The 20051-nt window shown below is 58.0% G+C and overlaps 3 protein-coding genes across 3 annotated transcripts; all 3 read right to left on the minus strand.

Moving 5' to 3' along the window:
• Window positions 1-167: 167 nt before the first annotated feature.
• Window positions 168-2101, minus strand: LOC136995315 (avidin-like). Its single transcript, XM_067315703.1, has 4 exons — window positions 1915-2101; window positions 989-1199; window positions 529-649; window positions 168-450 (listed from the first exon to the last, which is right to left on the minus strand). The coding sequence occupies exons 1-4, from the start codon at window positions 1984-1986 to the stop codon at window positions 417-419; spliced, it is 438 nt and encodes a 145-aa protein (XP_067171804.1). The 5' UTR covers window positions 1987-2101; the 3' UTR covers window positions 168-416.
• A 318-nt stretch (window positions 2102-2419) lies between these two features.
• On the minus strand, window positions 2420-4447 carry LOC136995342 (avidin-like). Its single transcript, XM_067315869.1, has 4 exons — window positions 4376-4447; window positions 4077-4281; window positions 2954-3074; window positions 2420-2577 (listed from the first exon to the last, which is right to left on the minus strand). Exons 1-4 carry the CDS (start codon window positions 4445-4447, stop codon window positions 2538-2540), a joined length of 438 nt encoding a protein of 145 aa, XP_067171970.1. The 3' UTR covers window positions 2420-2537.
• A 13300-nt stretch (window positions 4448-17747) lies between these two features.
• LOC106493359 (avidin-like) lies at window positions 17748-19793 on the minus strand. Its single transcript, XM_067315756.1, has 4 exons — window positions 19588-19793; window positions 19283-19493; window positions 18282-18402; window positions 17748-17905 (listed from the first exon to the last, which is right to left on the minus strand). Exons 1-4 carry the CDS (start codon window positions 19657-19659, stop codon window positions 17866-17868), a joined length of 444 nt encoding a protein of 147 aa, XP_067171857.1. The 5' UTR covers window positions 19660-19793; the 3' UTR covers window positions 17748-17865.
• Window positions 19794-20051: the final 258 nt, after the last annotated feature.

Here is a 20051-nt window from a genome sequence, read left to right on the forward strand (position 1 = left end):
CCGAGGGCTGCTGGCGTGCGGGCCAGCAGCCACGAGACCACAGGCGGCCGAACACCCGGTGCCCGGGAGCACAGGCACGGTGGTGCTGGCCCCTGCCCCGTCCCCTCCCTGCCCGGCCACCGAGCGCCCGCCAGCGTGCCAGTAACGGAGAGGCAGGCAGGCACGGCTTGCTTCTGCGTGGAGACGGGTTTATTCGGCCCCGCGCGCCGGCAGGGCCTGCGAGGCCAGGAGCCGGCGGGGCAAAGGGCCCCGGGCACAGGGCAGGGCGAGAGAGCAAAGCAGCGGTGCTTCTCCGCCGGGGAGCTGGGAGCGGTGCAGAGCCGGGAGCCTGGACGGGGCCGGAGGACGGGGAGAGCCAGAGCCGCAGGGACGAGGGCGAGAGCAGAGGGTGCAGCCGGCTCCGTTCCCGCTCTGCGTCACTTGAGCCGAGTGAAGACGTTGGTGCCGATCCTGCGGGAAACCGTGTCACCGTGCCGGGGAGCGGGGGCTGCCCATGCCGGGGGCGGGAGGGCAGGGCCGGGCGCTCACCTGGTGGCTTTCCAGCTGTCCTTGCGGGACGGCACCTCCTCCCGCAGGAGCCATGTGGTCTCCAGCGTTTCCTTCCCACGGTGGTCCACGAAGCACTGGCCCACGAAGACGGTGATGGAGTCTGCCCGGGGTCAAGGGGGACGCAGAGGGGGGCTCGGCACCTGCGCCTCCACGCCGCCCGGCGGGAAGCCCCCCACCGCGGGAACCTGGGCGCGGACCAGCACCTGCCACGCTCCCCAGACACACGGACACCCCTTGCACGTCCTCGCACGCAGGAGCGCCCTGCCACCCCCCAGGGCAGGGACGGAGGTGTGCCTTTGGCCATGGCCGCACCGAGCGTTGCTGGCTGCAGGCGTCCCTGGGGGGAAGCGAAGCTGCGGGGGGCCCTGGCTCTGGGCACGGGCCGGGCTGGCCCCGCTGGCCACCCCCAAGGCCCCTGTCACCTGGGGCACCGTCGTACCTGCGAACTGCCACTGCACGGTGAAGCCGAAGGTGACCTGCCCCTTGGCGCTGGGGTGCTGCTGGACCCCTTTCAGGGGCGACACCAGGATCTGTTTGTTGGTGGCCGCCACTGCAGTGTGGTAGGAGCCGGTGAAGCCCCCGGTGGCGTCGAGGGCCGAGAGGGTCATGTTGGAGCCCAGCTGGTTCCTCCACAGGCCCTGCAGCTCGCACTGGGGACCGAGGGGTCACGCCGGCACCTTGCTGCAGCCCATGGCTCAAGGGTGCAGCGCTCAAGCCGGCACCCCTCCGCTCTGGCTTGCCAGGGCTGCCGGGATGGGTGACGGCTGTGCCACTGCATGGACACATCGGCTCAGGGCTGGCGCAGCCCCTCCGTGTGGGGCATGCGTGCTGGCCAGCCCAGCTGTGCCTGTGGCCCCGCACCCAGCCGGGAGTTGGGATCAGCAGCCTGGGCACTGGCTGTGCCAGCGCCTCCCCTTGCCCATGGCAAGGCAGCACAGAGCTGGCCCCCAAACTCCAGATGGTGCAGCAGCTGGGATGGCACAGCAAGAGCGTGCAACCCCCTCAGCCACGCACACTGCACCCAGGGATGGCACGGCATGGCACAGCACAGTGAGAGCGTGCAACCCCCTCGGCCATGCATACTGCACCCAGGGATGGCACGGCATGGCACAGCACAGTGAGAGCGTGCAACCCCCTCGGCCATGCATACTGCACCCAGGGATGGCACGGCATGGCACAGCACAGCGAGAGCGTGCAACCCCCTCGGCCATGCATACTGCACCCAGGGATGGCACGGCACGGTAGAGCACAGCGGGAGCAGACAGCCCCTCAGCCATTCACACTGCTCCCCTGTGACAGCATGGCACAGTAGAGTGAGAGCTGGCAGCCCCTCGGCCCCGCACGCTGCACGAAAGCTGCCTTTACCTTCCTCGCTGAAGCAGTGCTGAGTCTCAGCAGGGCCATGGTGAGGACGAGCAAGAAGCTGTGATTCCCCATTGCCTCTAGCAGCAGGAGCCGGGTGCCAGGGCCGCCTCTGCTTGCCGCACTTTGCCCGGCCCCCGGCTCCGGCGCCCTTTATAGCGCGGGGGGCTCAGCCCAGGCAGCGGCTGCGCATGCCGGGACTCCTGCCAAAGGACGTCTCCCTGCCTCCCTGCCTCCCTGCCTCCCTGCCTCCCGCGGGGCGACGGGCTCCGGGCTGCCCTGAGCCACGCGAGGGGCAAAGCGCCGGCGTTGCCCGTGGCCGGCAGCGGCCGAGGCGGCGGCAGCGGCGGCTCCGAGGGTGCCGGGCCCGGGGTGTCGCCGCCGGGCCCGGCGAGGCAGCTGGAGGCGGCCGGGCGTGCGGGAAGGGCCGGGCCGGGCCCGGGGGCCGCGAGGGGATCCCGGGAGAGGCGCGGGGGTGGCGCCGAGGGACGAGAGCCGGGCGGCCGTTTGCAGCAAAGCTTTATTGGGAGCAGGCGGGCGGCGAGGGAGGCGAGGGTCCTGCGCCGGCCGAGCCCGGGAGCCGCGGCGGCGGCGGCGGGCGAGAGGCAGCGCAGCCCCCGGCTCCCTCACTCTCTCCGCCGGCGGGTGAAGACGTTGACGCCGACCCTGCGGGACAGAGAGGGAGGAGAGGGGATTTAGGCAGGGAAAGGCGCCCGCGCCGGCGCGGCACCCCGCCGGGGAGCTCGGAGACGCGGGTGCGGGGGCCGAGCTGGTAACGCGTCTGCGGGTCCCCGGCGTCTGCGGCGGCGGGAGCCGGGTGCCGCCGTCCCCAGCTGGGAGCCACCGTGCCCCCCCCGAGCTCCGCGCCTCCCGGCTGACGCCGAGGGCCCTGCTCTGGCTCCCGGCCGCGCTCTTTGCTCTGCTGCTGGCGCGGGATTAAGGGCTGTTAAGCACAAGGTATGTCGGCCCCGTTATTCCCTGGCTCCGTGCCCAGGACCGTGCGCTGGCGGGGGTCACGCACCCTGCTCTGCCCGGGGCTCACCTGGTGGCTTTCCAGTCGTCGTGAAGGCTGCTGACCTTCTCTCGCAGGAGCCACATGGTCTTCAAAATTTCCTTCCCATCCTTGTCCACGAAGCACTGGCCCGTGAAGACGGTGGTGGATTCTGCAGGGCCAGGGCAGGAGGTGGGGATAAAGCGCAGAGCAGAGATGTGAACCGCCATGCGGGACAGCGGGGAAAGGCAGGGATCTGGCTCCGCCCTCTCCTCTTCCTGGACTGGACTTGCCCCAGACATGAGGCAGACACGGGGACTGGGAGGTGCCACCACCCAAACAGCTCCAGGGCTGGGGATGGGGGAGCATCAGGGACACCATGGGGGAGGGCAGGGCACCATCGGGGACATTGCAGGGGAGGTTGCAGCACTGTCAGAGACATCGCAAGGGAGGGCAGGGCACCATCAGACAATCAGGAATCACAGAATGGTTGAGGTTGGACAGCACCTCTGGAGATCAACTAGTCCAACCCCCCCTGCTCAAGCAGGGTCACCTAGAGCACATTGCACAGGATCGTGTCCAGGCGGGTTTTGAATATCTCCAGAGAAGGAGACTCCACAACCTCCTGGGCAACCTGTTCCAGTGCTCTGTCACCCTCACAGTGAAGAAGTTTCTCCTCATGTTCAGATGGAACTTTCTGTGTTTCAGTTTGTGCCCGTTGCCTCGTGTCCTGTCGCTGGGCACCACTGAAAAGAGTCTGGCCCCATCCTCTTGACACCCTCCCTTACGATATTTGTATACATTGATAAGATCCCCTCTCAGCCTTCTCTTCTCCAGGCTAAACAGGCCCAGCTCTCTCAGCCTTTCCTCATAAGAGAGATGCTCCAGTCCCCTAATCATCTTCGTAGCCCTACGCTGGACTCGCTCCAGTAGTGCCACGTCTCTTGTACTGGGGAGACATGAAATCACAGGGAGGGCAAGACACCATCCAGGACATTGCAGGGCAGGGCAAGGACATCCTGGAGGAGGGCAGGGCACCAACGGAGACATCACAGGGGTGGCATGGGACCATCAGTTGCATCTCAGGGGAGGGCAGAGGATCATCAGGGACATCACAGGGGAGGGCAGGGGACCATTGGGGACACTACGGGGAGGCTGGGGAAGGGAGAAGCACCTGAGAAACTCCAGTTGACGATGAAGCCGAAGGTGGACTGCTGTTTATTGAAGTGCTGGAATCCCTGAAGTGAAGATACCCTGATTTCTTTGGTGGTGGCTGACACGGCCGTGTAGTACGAGCCAGAGAATTCGCCTCTGCTGTTCAAGGCACTGACGGTCATATTGGAGCCCAGGTCATTGATCCAAAACCCTGTCAGGACACACTGCAAAGAGGGAATCAGCACCAGGTGCCCAGCACCCAGCCCTACAGGACAGCCGGCAGTGCCCAGGGCTGGCCCGGCCCGTGGCTGCCTTTACCTTCCGCTCGGCAGAGGAGCTGGGAGTCGCCAGCGCCAGGGCGAGCACCAGGAGGACGGGGGCCACCTGCATGGTCTCTGCGGCTGGGAGGTGTCTGCTGATGCCTGGGACGTGCTCCTCGCAGGGCTCTGTCCGGGTGCCGGCTCCCTCTCCCTTTTATTGCTGCTGGGGCTCCCAGTGCCAGCTCTGCCCAGGCATTGCATAACATGGGCGTTTCCAAAGCTGCGGTTCCTAGCGATACAAGAGGGCGATTGCATGCAGATACTCCCAGCAGCTTGTATCGAGACAGTTCCTCCTTGCTCGTGTGCCCCCGAGCCGGGGAAGAGCCTGGCCAGCCGGGAGTGGGGCGCAGGGCTGGCAGTGCGCGAGCTCCCGCTCTACCATGTGGCTCACGGTGGTGCCGCTACGGACCAAGTTGGTGCTTGGTTACAGTTTTAGACCCCGATTCCCAGAGAAGACTGGCTGGAGGGCTGGGGGCAGAGCTCTCGCGCCGCCCCGGGGAGGTGGGCATGGCTTTCTGGGTGCCGGGACTGCCACGCCGGAGGGCACTCAGCGCCCGGGCAGAGGGATGGGAGCAACCATAGGCTGTGCACAATGCACACCCGGCCCCGACGGACACCCCAAACTGACCTCCCCCCCCCCCCCTCCAAGCTGGGGAAAACCCCTTCCAAGGGCAGTCCCCCCCAAAACCTTTCCCACTGACCATTTGCCACCCCGGCGCCATCCCCGGCACCTTCTCCTGGTCCTCTCTGTGCGCTCCTGGCCGCAGGTTGCTGCACCCTTCATTACTCAAACACCCCATGTGGGTGCCGGACGGCATTGGCCCCCAACCTACCCCAGAGATGGGAGCAGCCCAGGAGACGTGAGCCCGCTCCTCTGTGCTGGGTACCCTCCCGCAAGCCTCACTGGGGACCAGACTTGGTTTTCCCAACCTGCCCAGCATGGCTGTGCATGCCAGCCCGGCCCATGCAATTTCTTTTGTGATTTCTGTCAGACAGCGGCACCCCCCTGTAGCCACCCCGCTCCTGCGGTCACACCTGCCTCTTCGTCAGCTTGGCCCTGGAGAGGAACCTCCTTCCTGGCTCTTCCAAGCAAGAGCAATCAGGTCAGGAATGCTGTTGTAATCCAGATGTGACTTCCAGTTCCTCTTCTGGTACCTCAGCATTATTGCAGGCTAAAGATAAGGGACCACTAAGAGTAGGGCAAGGTCTGGAAATCCTTTACCTTGGCATTACTGTGGGCTAAAGATAAGGGACCACTAAGAGTAGGGCAAGGTCCGGAAATCCTTTACATTGGCTTTTCTGTGGGCTAAAGAGTAAGGACCACTAAGAGTAGGGCAAGGTCCGGAAATCCTTTACCTTGGCATTGTTGTGGGCTAAACTTAAGGGACCGCTAAGAGTAGGGCAAGGTCCGGAAAGCCTTTACCTTGACATCATTGCTGGCTAAAGAGAAGGGATCAGAGAGGCTTAAAACTCACAGGTAACTTTGGTGCACACACCCGGTAATATTTATTCAAACCCCCCCCCAAAAAAAACAGAGTCCCCAACAACCTAAATCAGTTCCTATTCCATCAAAAGGTACACCCGCTTTTTATCAGTATACTAATTATTCTCCTAAGACTTGGGCCTTTTTTGCTGAGTGGAATTATTATACACGAGATGACCTTTCTGAACAATCCCCAGGAGAAGGGACCTTTGATATGAATCAAATTGTGCATTTAAGGGGGGTACTGGAAAAATTAGGAGCTATGGTGCCCCAGAAATAGCGGGATGCTTTCTTCGACAAACACGGTATGAATGCGGAATGAACGGATTGGCTTGAGGACGACTCTGAAACCATAGGCAGGGTGCCAAAAGGAGCGCGAGCACAGACCGAGCCGCTCACGAGCCACACTGGCGATGACTGGCATAAGGTGAATGCAAGGGCGTGTGGTGGGGCTTTGGTCCTTAAGTGCCAGTTGTCTCCTCCCCTCCCCTGTCTCCGGCTCCAGCAGGAGCCTCCTTGGCTTCCGTTTGTTAAAGACCCCAACCTCAGGCAACATGGTGGGCTCGGGCGAGACATCATGACCAGGAGGACCCCTTGTGTGTCTTGTCTCTTTTCCCTTTATTCCCTGGTTTTATTGTTGGGCTGGATACTCACCTCAGCGGCGGAGACCACAGGCTCATATTCAGGTGGCACAAGTCCCTTCTGACTTTCCTTTGTCTCCCGGCATGAGTGAAGATGGGAACCGGATAGTTGAAGGAAATCCCAGTACCCCAAGGAGAGAGACTCGGGCACATCATACACATACACGTGCGATTCTCTCAAACCCCGCAGGTATTTAAGTAAGCGAAATTTCTGGGCCAGCTCCATGCACCCGCAACCTTGTCGAACTGTTCCACTTCCATGCTTGATCCCGTACCACGCTCGATTTTGTGACTGCTGGTTTGCCTCGCTGTCTACTCTCAGTTGCTGCAGCAGTTCTCTTGGTCAGCAAGGCTGAAAGTATTGTTCTTGGCCACCCACTTATCGTCCCAGTTCTGCTTTTGGTTGCTGCCTTGTTGTTGCGAAGTAAAACTCAACGTTTTTCCAACGCACAACCAACAAAGTATGAATGCGCACTTTTAACTCCTGATGATATCGCTCTGAAACGATGTTCGACTCTTAATCCTGCTTCTCTTTTACCTGCTGCATCTGATGGCAAACCTCATGACTGTAACCTGTTAGTTGACTTATTTTCCTCTCCCCGGCTGGATCTTAAAGGTGTTCTTTTAACGAACCCTGACCTTGTCCTATTTGTTGACAGGTCTTGTTTGCGAGATTCACATGGTGCCTCAGCAGCTGGGTTTTCTGTCCGTACTCAATATCAGGTACTAGAAGCCTTTGCTCTCCCAGGTGTGACATGAGCACAAGTAGCCGAACTTCTTGCTTTGACTCGTGCCTGGATTCTCGCTAAAGGACTCTATTACGATCTCTATGGTCTCTAGGTATGGCTTTGGAGTTGCTCATGACTTCAGACAGCTTTGGAAACAATGGGGATTTTTGACCTCAGCAGGAACTCCTATTCGTAATGAACAAAATGTAGCGACTCTCTTAGATGCCTCACAGCTCCCTTTAGCACTCACTATTGCAAAATGCCAAGCTCATACCTCTTCCCGTGATGATGTTGCTGTTGGAAATGCTCTTGCAGATACCTCTGCAAGAAATGCAGCCCTTTACAGTCCGCTGTCTGCAAGTTCTGTATTTATTTCTTATCCAAAGATCAGACCTCCTTCTCATCCCTGCAAGACCTTGCGCGGCTGCAGAACAACATCCCTCAAATCAAGAAGGACATTTGGTTGCGACATCACTCTTCTTTGCACGCGGACACTCTTTGGCGCTCCCTGGATGGCTACGTGGTCGCGCCTCAGAGTCTCTCCTGCCTTGCCTTGCTTGCCTGGCCCAAGATTGGTTTGCACCAATTTTCCCCTCTGTTGCACAACAATATTTTAGGACTTGTCCTACTGGTGTAGCCCACAACGTGGGAAAAAGAACAAAGACCATCCCTTCAGCTCAACCCAGGCCCCGTGGACGCTTTGTTAGATTACAAGTTGATTTTATTCAAGTGCCTAAATGTTGTCATCTGGAATGTGTTCTGGTAATAATTGGCATGCTCTCCGGTTGGGTAGAAGCTTGCCCTTCTAAACGAGATGATGTTACTACAGTAGCGAAAATGTTGCTGAGAGAATTTATTCCCCGCTTTGGACTACTTTTGGTAATTGATAGCGACCGAGGCACTCATTTTACGGGAGTGATCACCTGTGATGTATGCAAAGCTTTAAATATCCCCCCGGGGGAAGGGGAGAGTTATAGTGCCAGGGTAGCTGGCAAAAGACAGCTCAAGTCAGGACGCCTCCAGCAGGTGAATGCAGCCAGGGAAGTGCGCATGCGATGTGGCTATGGAGGATCCTCTTGCACCCCTCCTGGGAAACCTGCATGCTTGATCACCTCTCTGAAATGCCTGTACACCAATGCACCCAGCATGGGGAACAAACAGGAAGAACTAGAGATCTGTGTGCGGTCGCAGGGCCATGATCTCATTGCCATTACAGAGACATGGTGGGATAGCTCGCATGACTGGAGTGCTGTCACGGATGGCTACGTGCTTTTTAGGAAAGACAGGCCAGGCAAGCGAGGTGGTGGAGTTGCTCTTTATGTGAGAGAGCAACTGGAATGTATTGAGCTGTGCCTAGGGGTGGATGAAGAGCGAGTCGAGAGCTTATGGGTAAGGATCAAAGGGCAGGCTAATAGAGGTGACACTGTTGTGGGTGTTTACTACAGGCCACCTGATCAGGAAGAGGAAGTCGATGAGGCCTTCTACAGACAGCTGGAAGTAGCCTCACGATCCCAGGCCCTGGTTCTCATGGGGGACTTCAACCACCCCGATATCTGCTGGAAAGACAACACAGCTAGGCACAAAGAGTCCTGGAGCTTCCTGCAGAGCACTGGTGACAACTTCTTGACACAGGTGGTGGAGGAGCCAACAAGGAGAGGTGTGCTGCTGGACCTCGTACTAACAAACAAAGAAGGACTGGTGGAAGATGTGAAGGTCGGGGGCAGCCTTGGCTGCAGTGACCATGAGACGGTGGAGTTCAGGATCCTGAAGGCAGGCAGGGCACTAAGAAGGATCACAACCCTGGACTTCAGGAGAGCAAACTTTGGCCTCTTCAGGGACCTACTTGGAGGAATCCCATGGGTTAGGGCCCTAGAAGGAAGGGGGGTCCAAGAGAGCTGGTTAATATTCAAACATCACTTCCTCCAGGCTCAAGAGCGGTGCATCCCTATGAGTAGGAAGTCAAGCAAAGGAGGCAGGAGACCTGCACGGATGAGCAAGGAGCTCCTGGCAAAACTCAACCAGAAGAAGGAAGTATACAGAAAGTGGAAAGGGGGACAGGCCACTTGGGAGGAATATAGGAACATTGTCAGAGTATGCAGGGATGCGACGAGGAAGGCTAAGGCCCGTTTGGAATTAAATCTGGCGAGAGATGTCAAGGACAGCAAGAAGGGCTTCTTCAAATACATCTGTAGCAAGAGGAAGACTAGGGAAAATGTGGGCCCTTTGCTGAATGGGGTGGGTGCCCTGGTGACGAAGGATGCAGAGAAGGCAGAGTTACTGAATGCCTTCTTTGCTTCAGTCTTTACCGGTCAGGCCAGCCCTCAGGAACCCCAGACCCTGGAGGCAAGAGAGAAAGTCTGGAGAAAGGAAGACTTTCCCTTGGTAGAGGAGGATCAGGTTAGAGATCATTTAAGCAAACTTGACACCCACAAATCCATGGGCCCTGATGGGATGCACCCACGAGTGCTGAGGGAGCTGGCGGACGTTATTGCTAAGCCACTCTCTCCATCATCTTTGAAAGGTCATGGAGAACAGGAGAGGTGCCTGAAGACTGCAAGAAAGCCAATGTCACCCCAGTCTTCCAAAAGGTCAAGAAGGAGCACCCAGGGAACTACAGGCCAGTCAGCCTCACCTGCATCCCTGGAAAGGTGATGGAGCAGCTCATGCTGGAGGCCATCTCCAAGCATGTGGAGGACAAGAAGGTGATCAGGAGTAGTCAGCATGGCTTCACCAAGGGGAAATCATGCTTAACCAATCTGGTTGATAGCCTTGTGTGATGGAATGACTGTCTGGGTAGATGAGGGGAGAGCAGTGGATGTTGTCTCCCTTGACTTCAGCAAGGCTTTTGACACTGTCTCCCATAACATCCCCATAGACAAGCTCAGGAAGTGTGGGCTGGATGAGTGGACAGTGAGGTGGATTGAGAACTGGCTGAATGGCAGAGCTCAGAGGGTTGTGCTCAGCGGCGCAGAGTCTAGTTGGAGGCCTGTAGCTAGCGGTGTCCCCCAGGGGTCAGGACTGGGTCCAGTCTTGTTCAACTTCTTCATCAAGGACCTGGAGGAAGGGACAGAGTGCACCCTCAGCAAGTTTGCTGACGATACAAAACTGGGAGGAGTGGCGGATCCACCAGAGGGCTGTGCTGCCATTCAGAGAGACCTGGACAGGCTGGAGAGGTGGGCGGAGAGGAACCTCATGAAGTTCAACAAAGGCAAGTGCAGGGTCCTGCACCTGGGGAGGAATAACCCCCTGCACCAGTCCAGGTTGGGGGTTGACCTGCTGGAAAGCAGCTCTGCGGAGAAGGACCTGGGAGTGCTGGTGGACACCAAGTTAAGCATGAGCCAGCAATGTGGCCAAGAAGGCCAGTGGTATCCTGGGGTGCATCAGGAAGAGTGTTGCCAGCAGGTCGAGGGCGGTGATCCTCTCCCTCTACTCAGCCCTGGTGAGGCCACATCTGGAGTACTGCGTCCAGTTCTGGGCTCCCCAGTACAAGAGGGATGTGGCGCTACTGGAGCAAGTCCAGCGAAGGGCTACCAAGATGATTAGGGGACTGGAGCATCTCTCTTATGAGGAAAGGCTGAGAGAGCTGGGACCGTTCAGCCTGAAGAAGAGAAGGCTGAGAGGAGATCTTATTAACATGTACAAGTATCTGAAGGGAGGGTGTCAAGAGGATGGGGCCAGACTCTTTTCAGTGGTGCCCAGCGACAGGACGCGAGGCAACGGGCACAAACTGAAACACAGACAATTCCATCTGAACATGAGGAAATACTTTTTCACTGTGAGGGTGACAGCGCACTGGAACAGGTTGCCCAGAGAGGCTGTGGAGTCTCCTTCTCTGGAGATATTCAAAACCCGCCTGGACGCAATCCTGAGCAATGTGCTTGAGCAGGGGGGCTAGACTTGATGTCTTGTTCAACTTCTTCATCAACGACCTTCATCAACTTCTTCACTGTGAGGGTGACAGAGCACTGGAACAGGTTGCCCAGAGAGGTTGTGGAGTCTCCTTCTCTGGAGATATTCAAAACCTGCCTGGTCACAATCCTCAGCAATGTGCTCTAGGTGACCCTGCCTGAGCAGGGGGGTTGGACTAGATGATCTCCAGAGGTCCCTTCCAACCTCAACCATTCTGTGATTCTGTGATTCTGTGATTGAACAGCAATTGCACTGTACGTACCATCCTCAATCAAGTGGGACTGCGGAAGGAAAGAATGCAGATTTGAAAACCTGCATTGCAAAAATGTGTGCAGAAACTAACCTCAAGTGGCCAGAGGCCCTCCTCATCGCATTGATGCATATTTGAAATACGGCAAGTCGAAAACATGGACTATCACCAGATTAAATCATTATGGGAAGGCCTATGTGGCTGCCACCTACACCTCCAACTGAACCAAGAAACCTGATATTAGAGGATGCTCAACTGTTAGGTTATTGTAGAGAACTAATTAAGAGTTTTAGGTTTATATACCCAGAGGTGCACGATGCTCTTCCAGAACCCCCAGCTGAGCCGTGCCACCCCTCACAACCAGGTGACTGGGTATATGTGAAAGTACACCAGAGAAAGAACGCTCTCCAGCCCTGATGGAAAGGGTCTTACCGGGTCTTATTCATCACCAATACTGCTGTATGCCACGAAGGACTGCCCACTTGGGTACATGTGTTGCACTGCAAGAAAGTAGCAGCACCTGCAGAACCCAGCCCAACCAACCGCTCTTCTGAGCATAAGCAATCAGATCAGGAACCCTGTTGTAATCCAGATGTGACTTCCGGCTCCTCAGTCTCTCAAACCCCACGATATAATCTTAGGCCTTGAAAGAACCTTTGAGTTCTAGTCACACTGTTGCAGGCAAGAGTGAGCCATGGAGTAGCACGCCCTTTGATAGAACGTGTGTCTTGGAGGCATCTACGGTCCCTGGTATCGCACTGCGTAAAGTCTAAATGGTGCCCGTCATGAAGAGGTGGATACTTTTGATAGGCTTCACAATCTACCCGAGCTCCGCCTCAGCACACCTGGGACGGTATGACAACATTGTGGTCTGATGGATGCAAGGGGTGGCCGGCCCCACGAACCAGTCACCGTGTTGCTTCTGTGCTCATGCTCCTTTTGGCACCCCTGGGGAAATTCCAGGCCTCACATTCCCTGATAATAACAGCTGGACACAGAAATTTCATGACGCCCACAGGTTATCTAACTCCCAGACATCCACAGTCCCTAAGGAGATGTTTTATCGCCATTCAGTAACACCCTGTGACAACGCCGGCTGGTGTCTGACCCGGAGTCAGTCTGTGAATGCTAAGTCTTTTTGTGGGGACCATGAATATACCCCATTGCCAGTTTGCGTTACATATATTTGATGATAACGAGTCAGCCACTGTGTTATATCCCAAGGGTTCCAGGACAGAGAAAGACTTGGTAATGGAAAGCCAAACTCCCCAACCCGTGTATAAATTCACAGGAGACAACGGAACCTGGTGGTTAACGGGAGAGGGCCGAGTAACTAACCAATGCGGGGCACACGGTATGCAGAAAAACATGTGTACATCAATGGCTGTCATACTAATCCAGCAGTATCCACTGGATGCATCGTGCCCACTGTTCCGGGCTTTAAAAATTCAAGTGCCCTCATTCAATTCAAGTGCCCATAATCATTATGCCCTCCGTCAGAAGCGAACTGTCAATAGCCCTTCGGTTCAAGGACTAACCCGAGTCCATCAATTTGTTCGATGCTTCATACCCTGGTTAGGTGTGGAACAACCCGAGAAGGCCAAATTAATATTTCAACCCCAATAGAACAAATGGACAACTCAGCCTTAGAGGCTTTGCAGGCACTGCATCAGGAAAGTCAATCTTAAAGTGGGGTAGTGGGGCAGAACCGCACTGCCCTTGACTTTCTGTTAGCTTCTCAAGGAGGAATTTCTGCTTTAGTGAATGAAAGTTGTTGCTTTTATGTGGACCAGAACCAGAGAGTGGAACCTGACTTTGCAAAGATCCATGCAGGCCTACAAGGACTACGCACGGTAACAGCAGAACAACCATTCGATTGGTGGGGACGGGTGCCTACCGAGGAGGATGGACTGGTGAATGGTTAAGAGAGCTGTTAAGATTAGTGATTATAGAAGCTCTGATCATTGCAATTATGTGTGTTTCTGTAAGGCTTATTCATGGCAGTGCATCAGTATGCATCAAGTGATGCAAAAATACCACACTCCCCACTGATCAAGCCCGACAGGAAATGAAGGGAATCCACAAACAAACGTTGCAGACGCTACAAAAGGAGCAGGAAGACATCAATCAGCTCATGAACATACAATATGGAGGAGAGTGAGGCTGGAAAAGCCTCCCAGGGGACAATGTGGAAGCAAAAGAGCATCAACAGTAGCGAGACTGACTCCGTTTTGCTGGTCACTGCCATCTTGGGAGCGAGCGGGGGTGAACTCGTGAGCCTTGTGCATACTCTTGAACCCTGTGGAGCAGCGAGGTCAGACTGGATGGAGCCGGCCGGTAGCTGAAGAGGTTGCTAGTGGAAAAAACCCCACTCTCTCAGCTCCTCCCTGTATGTATAGCCAATCAGATAATGACAGCGGCTATACTGCCCTGAAGGATGTAGAGAAGTCGAAACGAACTTGCTGCCAGTAGAGTTTTCTATGACAACTCCGGTGCTGTGACTCGGCTCCTCCAGGAGCTGGCATCATGTGGAAGGACTGCAGGCTGCCTGCACTCAAATGCCAGGTGCCACCTCAAAGGTAGGAGACCTTTTAAATCTCTATATTGGGAATCTGAGTGAGGATTGCCTGTAAGCTTCCGGACGATCGCCAGAGAAGCGAGGGTTCATTTTTCTGATGAGAGCCTGCACGAGTGAGTATGAGTGAGGTAAAGTAAGCTCGCTGTAAGAAATGGGAGCCAAGGAATTTCTGGTTTTGCAAGAGCAAGGTAAGGTCTGGAAATCACACAGAATCGCTGAGGTTGGAAGGGACCTCTGGAGATCATCTAGTCCAACCCCCCTGCTCAAGCACATTGCTCAGGATTGCGTCCAGGCGGGTTTTGAATATCTCCAGAGAAGGAGACTCCACAGCCTCTCTGGGCAACCTGTTCCAGTGCGCTGTCACCCTCACAGTGAAAAAGTATTTCCTCATGTTCAGATGGAATTGTCTGTGTTTCAGTTTGTGCCCGTTGCCTCGCGTCCTGTCGCTGGGCACCACTGAAAAGAGTCTGGCCCCATCCTCTTGACACCCTCCCTTCAGATACTTGTACATGTTAATAAGATCTCCTCTCAGCCTTCTCTTCTTCAGGCTGAACGGTCCCAGCTCTCTCAGCCTTTCCTCATAAGAGAGATGCTCCAGTCCCCTAATCATCTTGGTAGCCCTTCGCTGGACTTGCTCCAGTAGCGCCACATCCCTCTTGTACTGGGGAGCCCAGAACTGGACGCAGTACTCCAGATGTGGCCTCACCAGGGCTGAGTAGAGGGAGAGGATCACCGCCCTCGACCTGCTGGCAACACTCTTCCTGATGCACCCCAGGATACCACTGGCCTTCTTGGCCACATTGCTGGCTCATGCTTAACTTGGTGTCCACCAGCACTCCCAGGTCCTTCTCCGCAGAGCTGCTTTCCAGCAGGTCAACCCCCAACCTGGACTGGTGCAGGGGGTTATTCCTCCCCAGGTGCAGGACCCTGCACTTGCCTTTGTTGAACTTCATGAGGTTCCTCTCCGCCCACCTCTCCAGCCTGTCCAGGTCTCTCTGAATGGCAGCACAGCCCTCTGGTGGATCCGCCACTCCTCCCAGTTTTGTATCGTCAGCAAACTTGCTGAGGGTGCACTCTGTCCCTTCCTCCAGGTCCTTGATGAAGAAGTTGAACAAGACTGGACCCAGTCCTGACCCCTGGGGGACACCGCTAGCTACAGGCCTCCAACTAGACTCTGCGCCGCTGAGCACAACCCTCTGAGCTCTGCCATTCAGCCAGTTCTCAATCCACCTCACTGTCCACTCATCCAGCCCACACTTCCTGAGCTTGTCTATGGGGATGTTATGGGAGACAGTGTCAAAAGCCTTGCTGAAGTCAAGGGAGACAACATCCACTGCTCTCCCCTCATCTACCCAGACAGTCATTCCATCACACAAGGCTATCAACCAGATTGGTTAAGCATGATTTCCCCTTGGTGAAGCCATGCTGACTACTCCTGATCACCTTCTTGTCCTCCACATGCTTGGAGATGGCCTCCAGCATGAGCTGCTCCATCACCTTTCCAGGGATGCAGGTGAGGCTGACTGGCCTGTAGTTCCCTGGGTGCTCCTTCTTGACCTTTTGGAAGACTGGGGTGACATTGGCTTTCTTGCAGTCTTCAGGCACCTCTCCTGTTCTCCATGACCTTTCAAAGATGATGGAGAGAGTGGCTTAGCAATAACGTCCGCCAGCTCCCTCAGCACTCGTGGGTGCATCCCATCAGGGCCCATGGATTTGTGGGTGTCAAGTTTGCTTAAATGATCTCTAACCTGATCCTCCTCTACCAAGGGAAAGTCTTCCTTTCTCCAGACTTTCTCTCTTGCCTCCAGGGTCTGGGGTTCCTGAGGGCTGGCCTGACCGGTAAAGACTGAAGCAAAGAAGGCATTCAGTAACTCTGCCTTCTCTGCATCCTTCGTCACCAGGGCACCCACCCCATTCAGCAAAGGGCCCACATTTTCCCTAGTCTTCCTCTTGCTACAGATGTATTTGAAGAAGCCCTTCTTGCTGTCCTTGACATCTCTCTCCAGATTTAATTCCAAACGGGCCTTAGCCTTCCTCGTCGCATCCCTGCATACTCTGACAATGTTCCTATATTCCTCCCAAGTGGCCTGTCCCCCTTTCCACTTTCTGTATACTTCCTTCTTCTGGTTGAGTTTTGCCAGGAGCTCCTTGCTCATCCGTGCAGGTCTCCTGCCTCCTTTGCTTGACTTCCTACTCATAGGGATGCACCGCTCTTGAGCCTGGAGGAAGTGATGTTTGAATATTAACCAGCTCTCTTGGACCCCCCTTCCTTCTAGGGCCCTAACCCATGGGATTCCTCCAAGTAGGTCCCTGAAGAGGCCAAAGTTTGCTCTCCTGAAGTCCAGGGTTGTGATCCTTCTTAGTGCCCTGCCTGCCTTCAGGATCCTGAACTCCACTGTCTCATGGTCACTGCAGCCAAGGCTGCCCCCGACCTTCACATCTTCCACCAGTCCTTCTTTGTTTGTTAGTACGAGGTCCAGCTTTACTTTGGCGTTATTGCAGGCTAAGGAGAAGGGACCACGAAGAGTAGGGTTGCTGCTGCAGCAGCTCTCTTAGGCGGCCATGGAGGGGGTGGATACTTTTGGTAGGCTTCACAGCCTACCTGAGCTCCACCTCAGCACACCTGGGGTGGTGTTACACTCTTGCTGAGCTGACTTTCATTGGAGGAAAACTATTTTGTTTCCTCTCTATATATATATATTAGCTGTTCTTTAGCAATGTTCAGTGCTGTCACTCAGACTCCTGATGCCATCAGGAACTGCTGGAGAGGGAGGCGTTCCAGCTTAGGTAACAGATGCATCAGGTTAGAGGAAACGCCGGCACCCGCCGCGCTCCTCCAGCCTTGCTTTTCCCTGGCCGGAGGTGCGGGCGCCTCTGCTCGCCCCTGCCCCGCTTGCTGCCGCCGCGGGGGCCGGAGGGCCGCGCTGGGCACCGGGCCCGGCCGGACCCGCGGAGGCGGCGTGTGCGGGGCGGCCTCCTCCGCGGGCGCGGGCGCGGGGGCCCCCGGGTGCCGCCGCCGCGCGCCCCCGCCGCCGCCGCCGCCGAGCTCGCGGACCTGCCCGCCGGCTGCGAGGAAGCTCCCGAGACGTTGCGGCTTGCGAACCACCGCCGCCGGGGACGAGCTGGGTGGAAATCCCGGGAGAGCTGGTTTTCAGTGCGGGGTGAATGGAAACAGGCAACGGAGAGGGCAGGAGCGCAGAGCGGGCGCGCTGCGCCTCCAGGCTGCCCCGCACCCCACAGCGAGGTGCGGAGACAGGCACCCTGCCACGTTCCCCGGCACACGGACACTCCTGCCACTTCCCTGGACACGGGGACGCCCTGCCACCCCCCCGCACCGACACGGACCCCCCGGCAAGCGGAGCCGGGTGCCAGGGCCGCCTCTGCTTGCCGCACTTTGCCCGGCCCCCGGCTCCGGCGCCCTTTATAACGCGGGGGGGGGGGCTCAGCCCGGGCAGCGGCTGCGCATGCCGGGACTCCTGCCAAAGGACGTCTCCCTGCCTCCCTGCCTCCCTGCCTGCCTGCCTCCCGCGGGGCGACGGGCTCCGGGCTGCCCTGAGCCACGCGAGGGGCAAAGCGCCGGCGTTGCCCGTGGCCGGCAGCGGCCGAGGCGGCGGCGGCGGCGGCTCCGAGGGTGCCGGGCCCGGGGTGTCGCCGCCGGGCCCGGCGAGGCAGCCGGAGGCGGCCGGGCGTGCGGGAAGGGCCGGGCCGGGCCCGGGGGCCGCGAGGGGATCCCGGGAGAGGCGCGGGGGTGGCGCCGAGGGACGAGAGCCGGGCGGCCGTTTGCAGCAAAGCTTTATTGGGAGCAGGCGGGCGGCGAGGGAGGCGAGGGTCCTGCGCCGGCCGAGCCCGGGAGCCGCGGCGGCGGCGGCGGGCGAGAGGCAGCGCAGCCCCCGGCTCCCTCACTCTCTCCGCCGGCGGGTGAAGACGTTGACGCCGACCCTGCGGGACAGAGAGGGAGGAGAGGGGATTTAGGCAGGGAAAGGCGCCCGCGCCGGCGCGGCACCCCGCCGGGGAGCTCGGAGACGCGGGTGCGGGGGCCGAGCTGGTAACGCGTCTGCGGGTCCCCGGCGTCTGCGGCGGCGGGAGCCGGGTGCCGCCGTCCCCAGCTGGGAGCCACCGTGCCCCCCCCGAGCTCCGCGCCTCCCGGCTGACGCCGAGGGCCCTGCTCTGGCTCCCGGCCGCGCTCTTTGCTCTGCTGCTGGCGCGGGATTAAGGGCTGTTAAGCACAAGGTATGTCGGCCCCGTTATTCCCTGGCTCCGTGCCCAGGACCGTGCGCTGGCGGGGGTCACGCACCCTGCTCTGCCCGGGGCTCACCTGGTGGCTTTCCAGTCGTCGTGAAGGCTGCTGACCTTCTCTCGCAGGAGCCACATGGTCTTCAAAATTTCCTTCCCATCCTTGTCCACGAAGCACTGGCCCGTGAAGACGGTGGTGGATTCTGCAGGGCCAGGGCAGGAGGTGGGGATAAAGCGCAGAGCAGAGATGTGAACCGCCATGCGGGACAGCAGGGAAAGCTTGTGCCCCAAAATCCGCCCTCCCTTGGTGTCTCCCCCGGGCATCCTTGCCCACTGGGAATGGGAGGGCAGAGGAGGCAGCAGGGAGGCAGTGGGCTTCAGCTCCCAGCACCGCCTCCGCGCAGTGTGTCTCTGGAGTCAGACGCTTATTTCTAGGCTACTTGGTGGCGTTTGGAGCAAGGAGCAAGCTCAGGAAACCTGCCCAGCACATCCCATCAGCCACAGGGCTTAGGGACATTGCAGGGGAAGGCAGAGGACCGTTAGGGACATTGCAGGGTTGGGCAGGGTACCATGGGGGACATCAGAGGACAGGGCAGGGGGCTATGGGAGACATCACAGGGGAGGGCAGGGGATTGTCAGGGACATTGCAAAGTTGGACAGGAGACCACAGGGAACATCACAGGGGAGGGCAGTGGACCATTGTGGACAACTCAGGGGAGGGCAGGGAACTGCTGGGAACATCACAGGAGAGGGCAGGGCACAGCTGGGGTCACCACAGGAGAGGTCACAACACCAACAGGGACATCACTAGGGAGAGCAGGGGACTGTGGGGGACATTGCATGGGAGTACAGGGCACTGTCAGGGATATCATAGGGAAGGGCAGGGAATGATAGGGAGCATCACAGGGGAGGACAGGGCACCACCGTGGACATGAGCGCAGGGCACCATTGGGGACATCGCCAGGGAGGGCAGGAGACCATCAAGGACATCACAAGGGAGGGCAGGGGACTGTTGGGGATATCACAGGGGAGCGCAGGGGATTGTCAGGGACACCACGGGGAGGCTGGGGAAGGGAGAAGCACCTGAGAAACTCCAGTTGACGGTGAAACCAAAGGTGGGCTGCTTGCTCTGGTTGTTGCGGTGCTGGGATCCCTGCAGCGGAGAAATCTTGATTTGGTTGTTGGTGGCTGTCACAGCTGTGTGATACGAGCCAGAGAACTCGCCTCTGCCATTCATGATACTGATGGTCATATTGGAGCCCAGGTCATTGATCCAAGACCCTGTCAGGACACACTGCAAAGAGGGAATCAGCACCAGGTGCCCAGCACCCAGCCCTACAGGATAGCCGGCAGTGCCCAGGGCTGGCCCGGCTCGTGGCTGCCTTTACCTTCCGCTCGGCAGAGGAGCTGGGAGTCGCCAGCGCCAGGGCGAGCACCAGGAGGACGGGGGCCACCTGCATGGTCTCTGCGGCTGGGAGGTGTCTGCTGATGCCTGGGACGTGCTCCTCGCAGGGCTCTGTCCGGGTGCCGGCTCCCTCTCCCTTTTATTGCTGCTGGGGCTCCCAGTGCCAGCTCTGCCCAGGCATTGCATAACATGGGTGTTTCCAAAGTTGCAGTTCCTGGCGATACAAGAGGGCGATTGCATGCAGATACTCCCAGCAGCTTGTATTGAGACAGTTCCTCCTTGCTCGTGTGCCCCCGAGCCGGGGAAGAGCCTGGCCAGCCGGGAGTGGGGCGCAGGGCTGGCAGTGCGCGAGCTCCCGCTCTACCATGTGGCTCACGGTGGTGCCGCTACGGACCAAGTTGGTGCTTGGTTACAGTTTTAGACCCCGATTCCCAGAGAAGACTGGCT

The sequence above is a fragment of the Apteryx mantelli genome, chromosome Z, assembly GCF_036417845.1.
Source record: "Apteryx mantelli isolate bAptMan1 chromosome Z, bAptMan1.hap1, whole genome shotgun sequence".
NCBI lineage: Eukaryota > Metazoa > Chordata > Aves > Apterygiformes > Apterygidae > Apteryx > Apteryx mantelli.

What these genes read in the sequence shown, in the direction of transcription:
- LOC136995342 (XM_067315869.1), bottom strand. Translation starts at nt 4,447, where the DNA reads ATGCAGGTGGCCCCCGTCCTCCTGGTGCTCGCCCTGGCGCTGGCGACT. An exon ending in GCTCCTCTGCCGAGCGGAAG is followed by an intron (nt 4,282 to 4,375) that starts GTAAAGGCAGCC and finishes CCCTCTTTGCAG; the next exon opens with TGTGTCCTGACAGGGTTTTG. An exon ending in GACGACTGGAAAGCCACCAG is followed by an intron (nt 2,578 to 2,953) that starts GTGAGCCCCGGG and finishes TCTGTCCCGCAG; the next exon opens with GGTCGGCGTCAACGTCTTCA.
- LOC136995315 (XM_067315703.1), bottom strand. Translation starts at nt 1,986, where the DNA reads ATGGGGAATCACAGCTTCTTGCTCGTCCTCACCATGGCCCTGCTGAGA. An exon ending in GCACTGCTTCAGCGAGGAAG is followed by an intron (nt 1,200 to 1,914) that starts GTAAAGGCAGCT and finishes CTCGGTCCCCAG; the next exon opens with TGCGAGCTGCAGGGCCTGTG. An exon ending in CGTGCAGTGGCAGTTCGCAG is followed by an intron (nt 650 to 988) that starts GTACGACGGTGC and finishes GACCCCGGGCAG; the next exon opens with ACTCCATCACCGTCTTCGTG.
- LOC106493359 (XM_067315756.1), bottom strand. Translation starts at nt 19,659, where the DNA reads ATGCAGGTGGCCCCCGTCCTCCTGGTGCTCGCCCTGGCGCTGGCGACT. An exon ending in GCTCCTCTGCCGAGCGGAAG is followed by an intron (nt 19,494 to 19,587) that starts GTAAAGGCAGCC and finishes CCCTCTTTGCAG; the next exon opens with TGTGTCCTGACAGGGTCTTG. An exon ending in GACGACTGGAAAGCCACCAG is followed by an intron (nt 17,906 to 18,281) that starts GTGAGCCCCGGG and finishes TCTGTCCCGCAG; the next exon opens with GGTCGGCGTCAACGTCTTCA.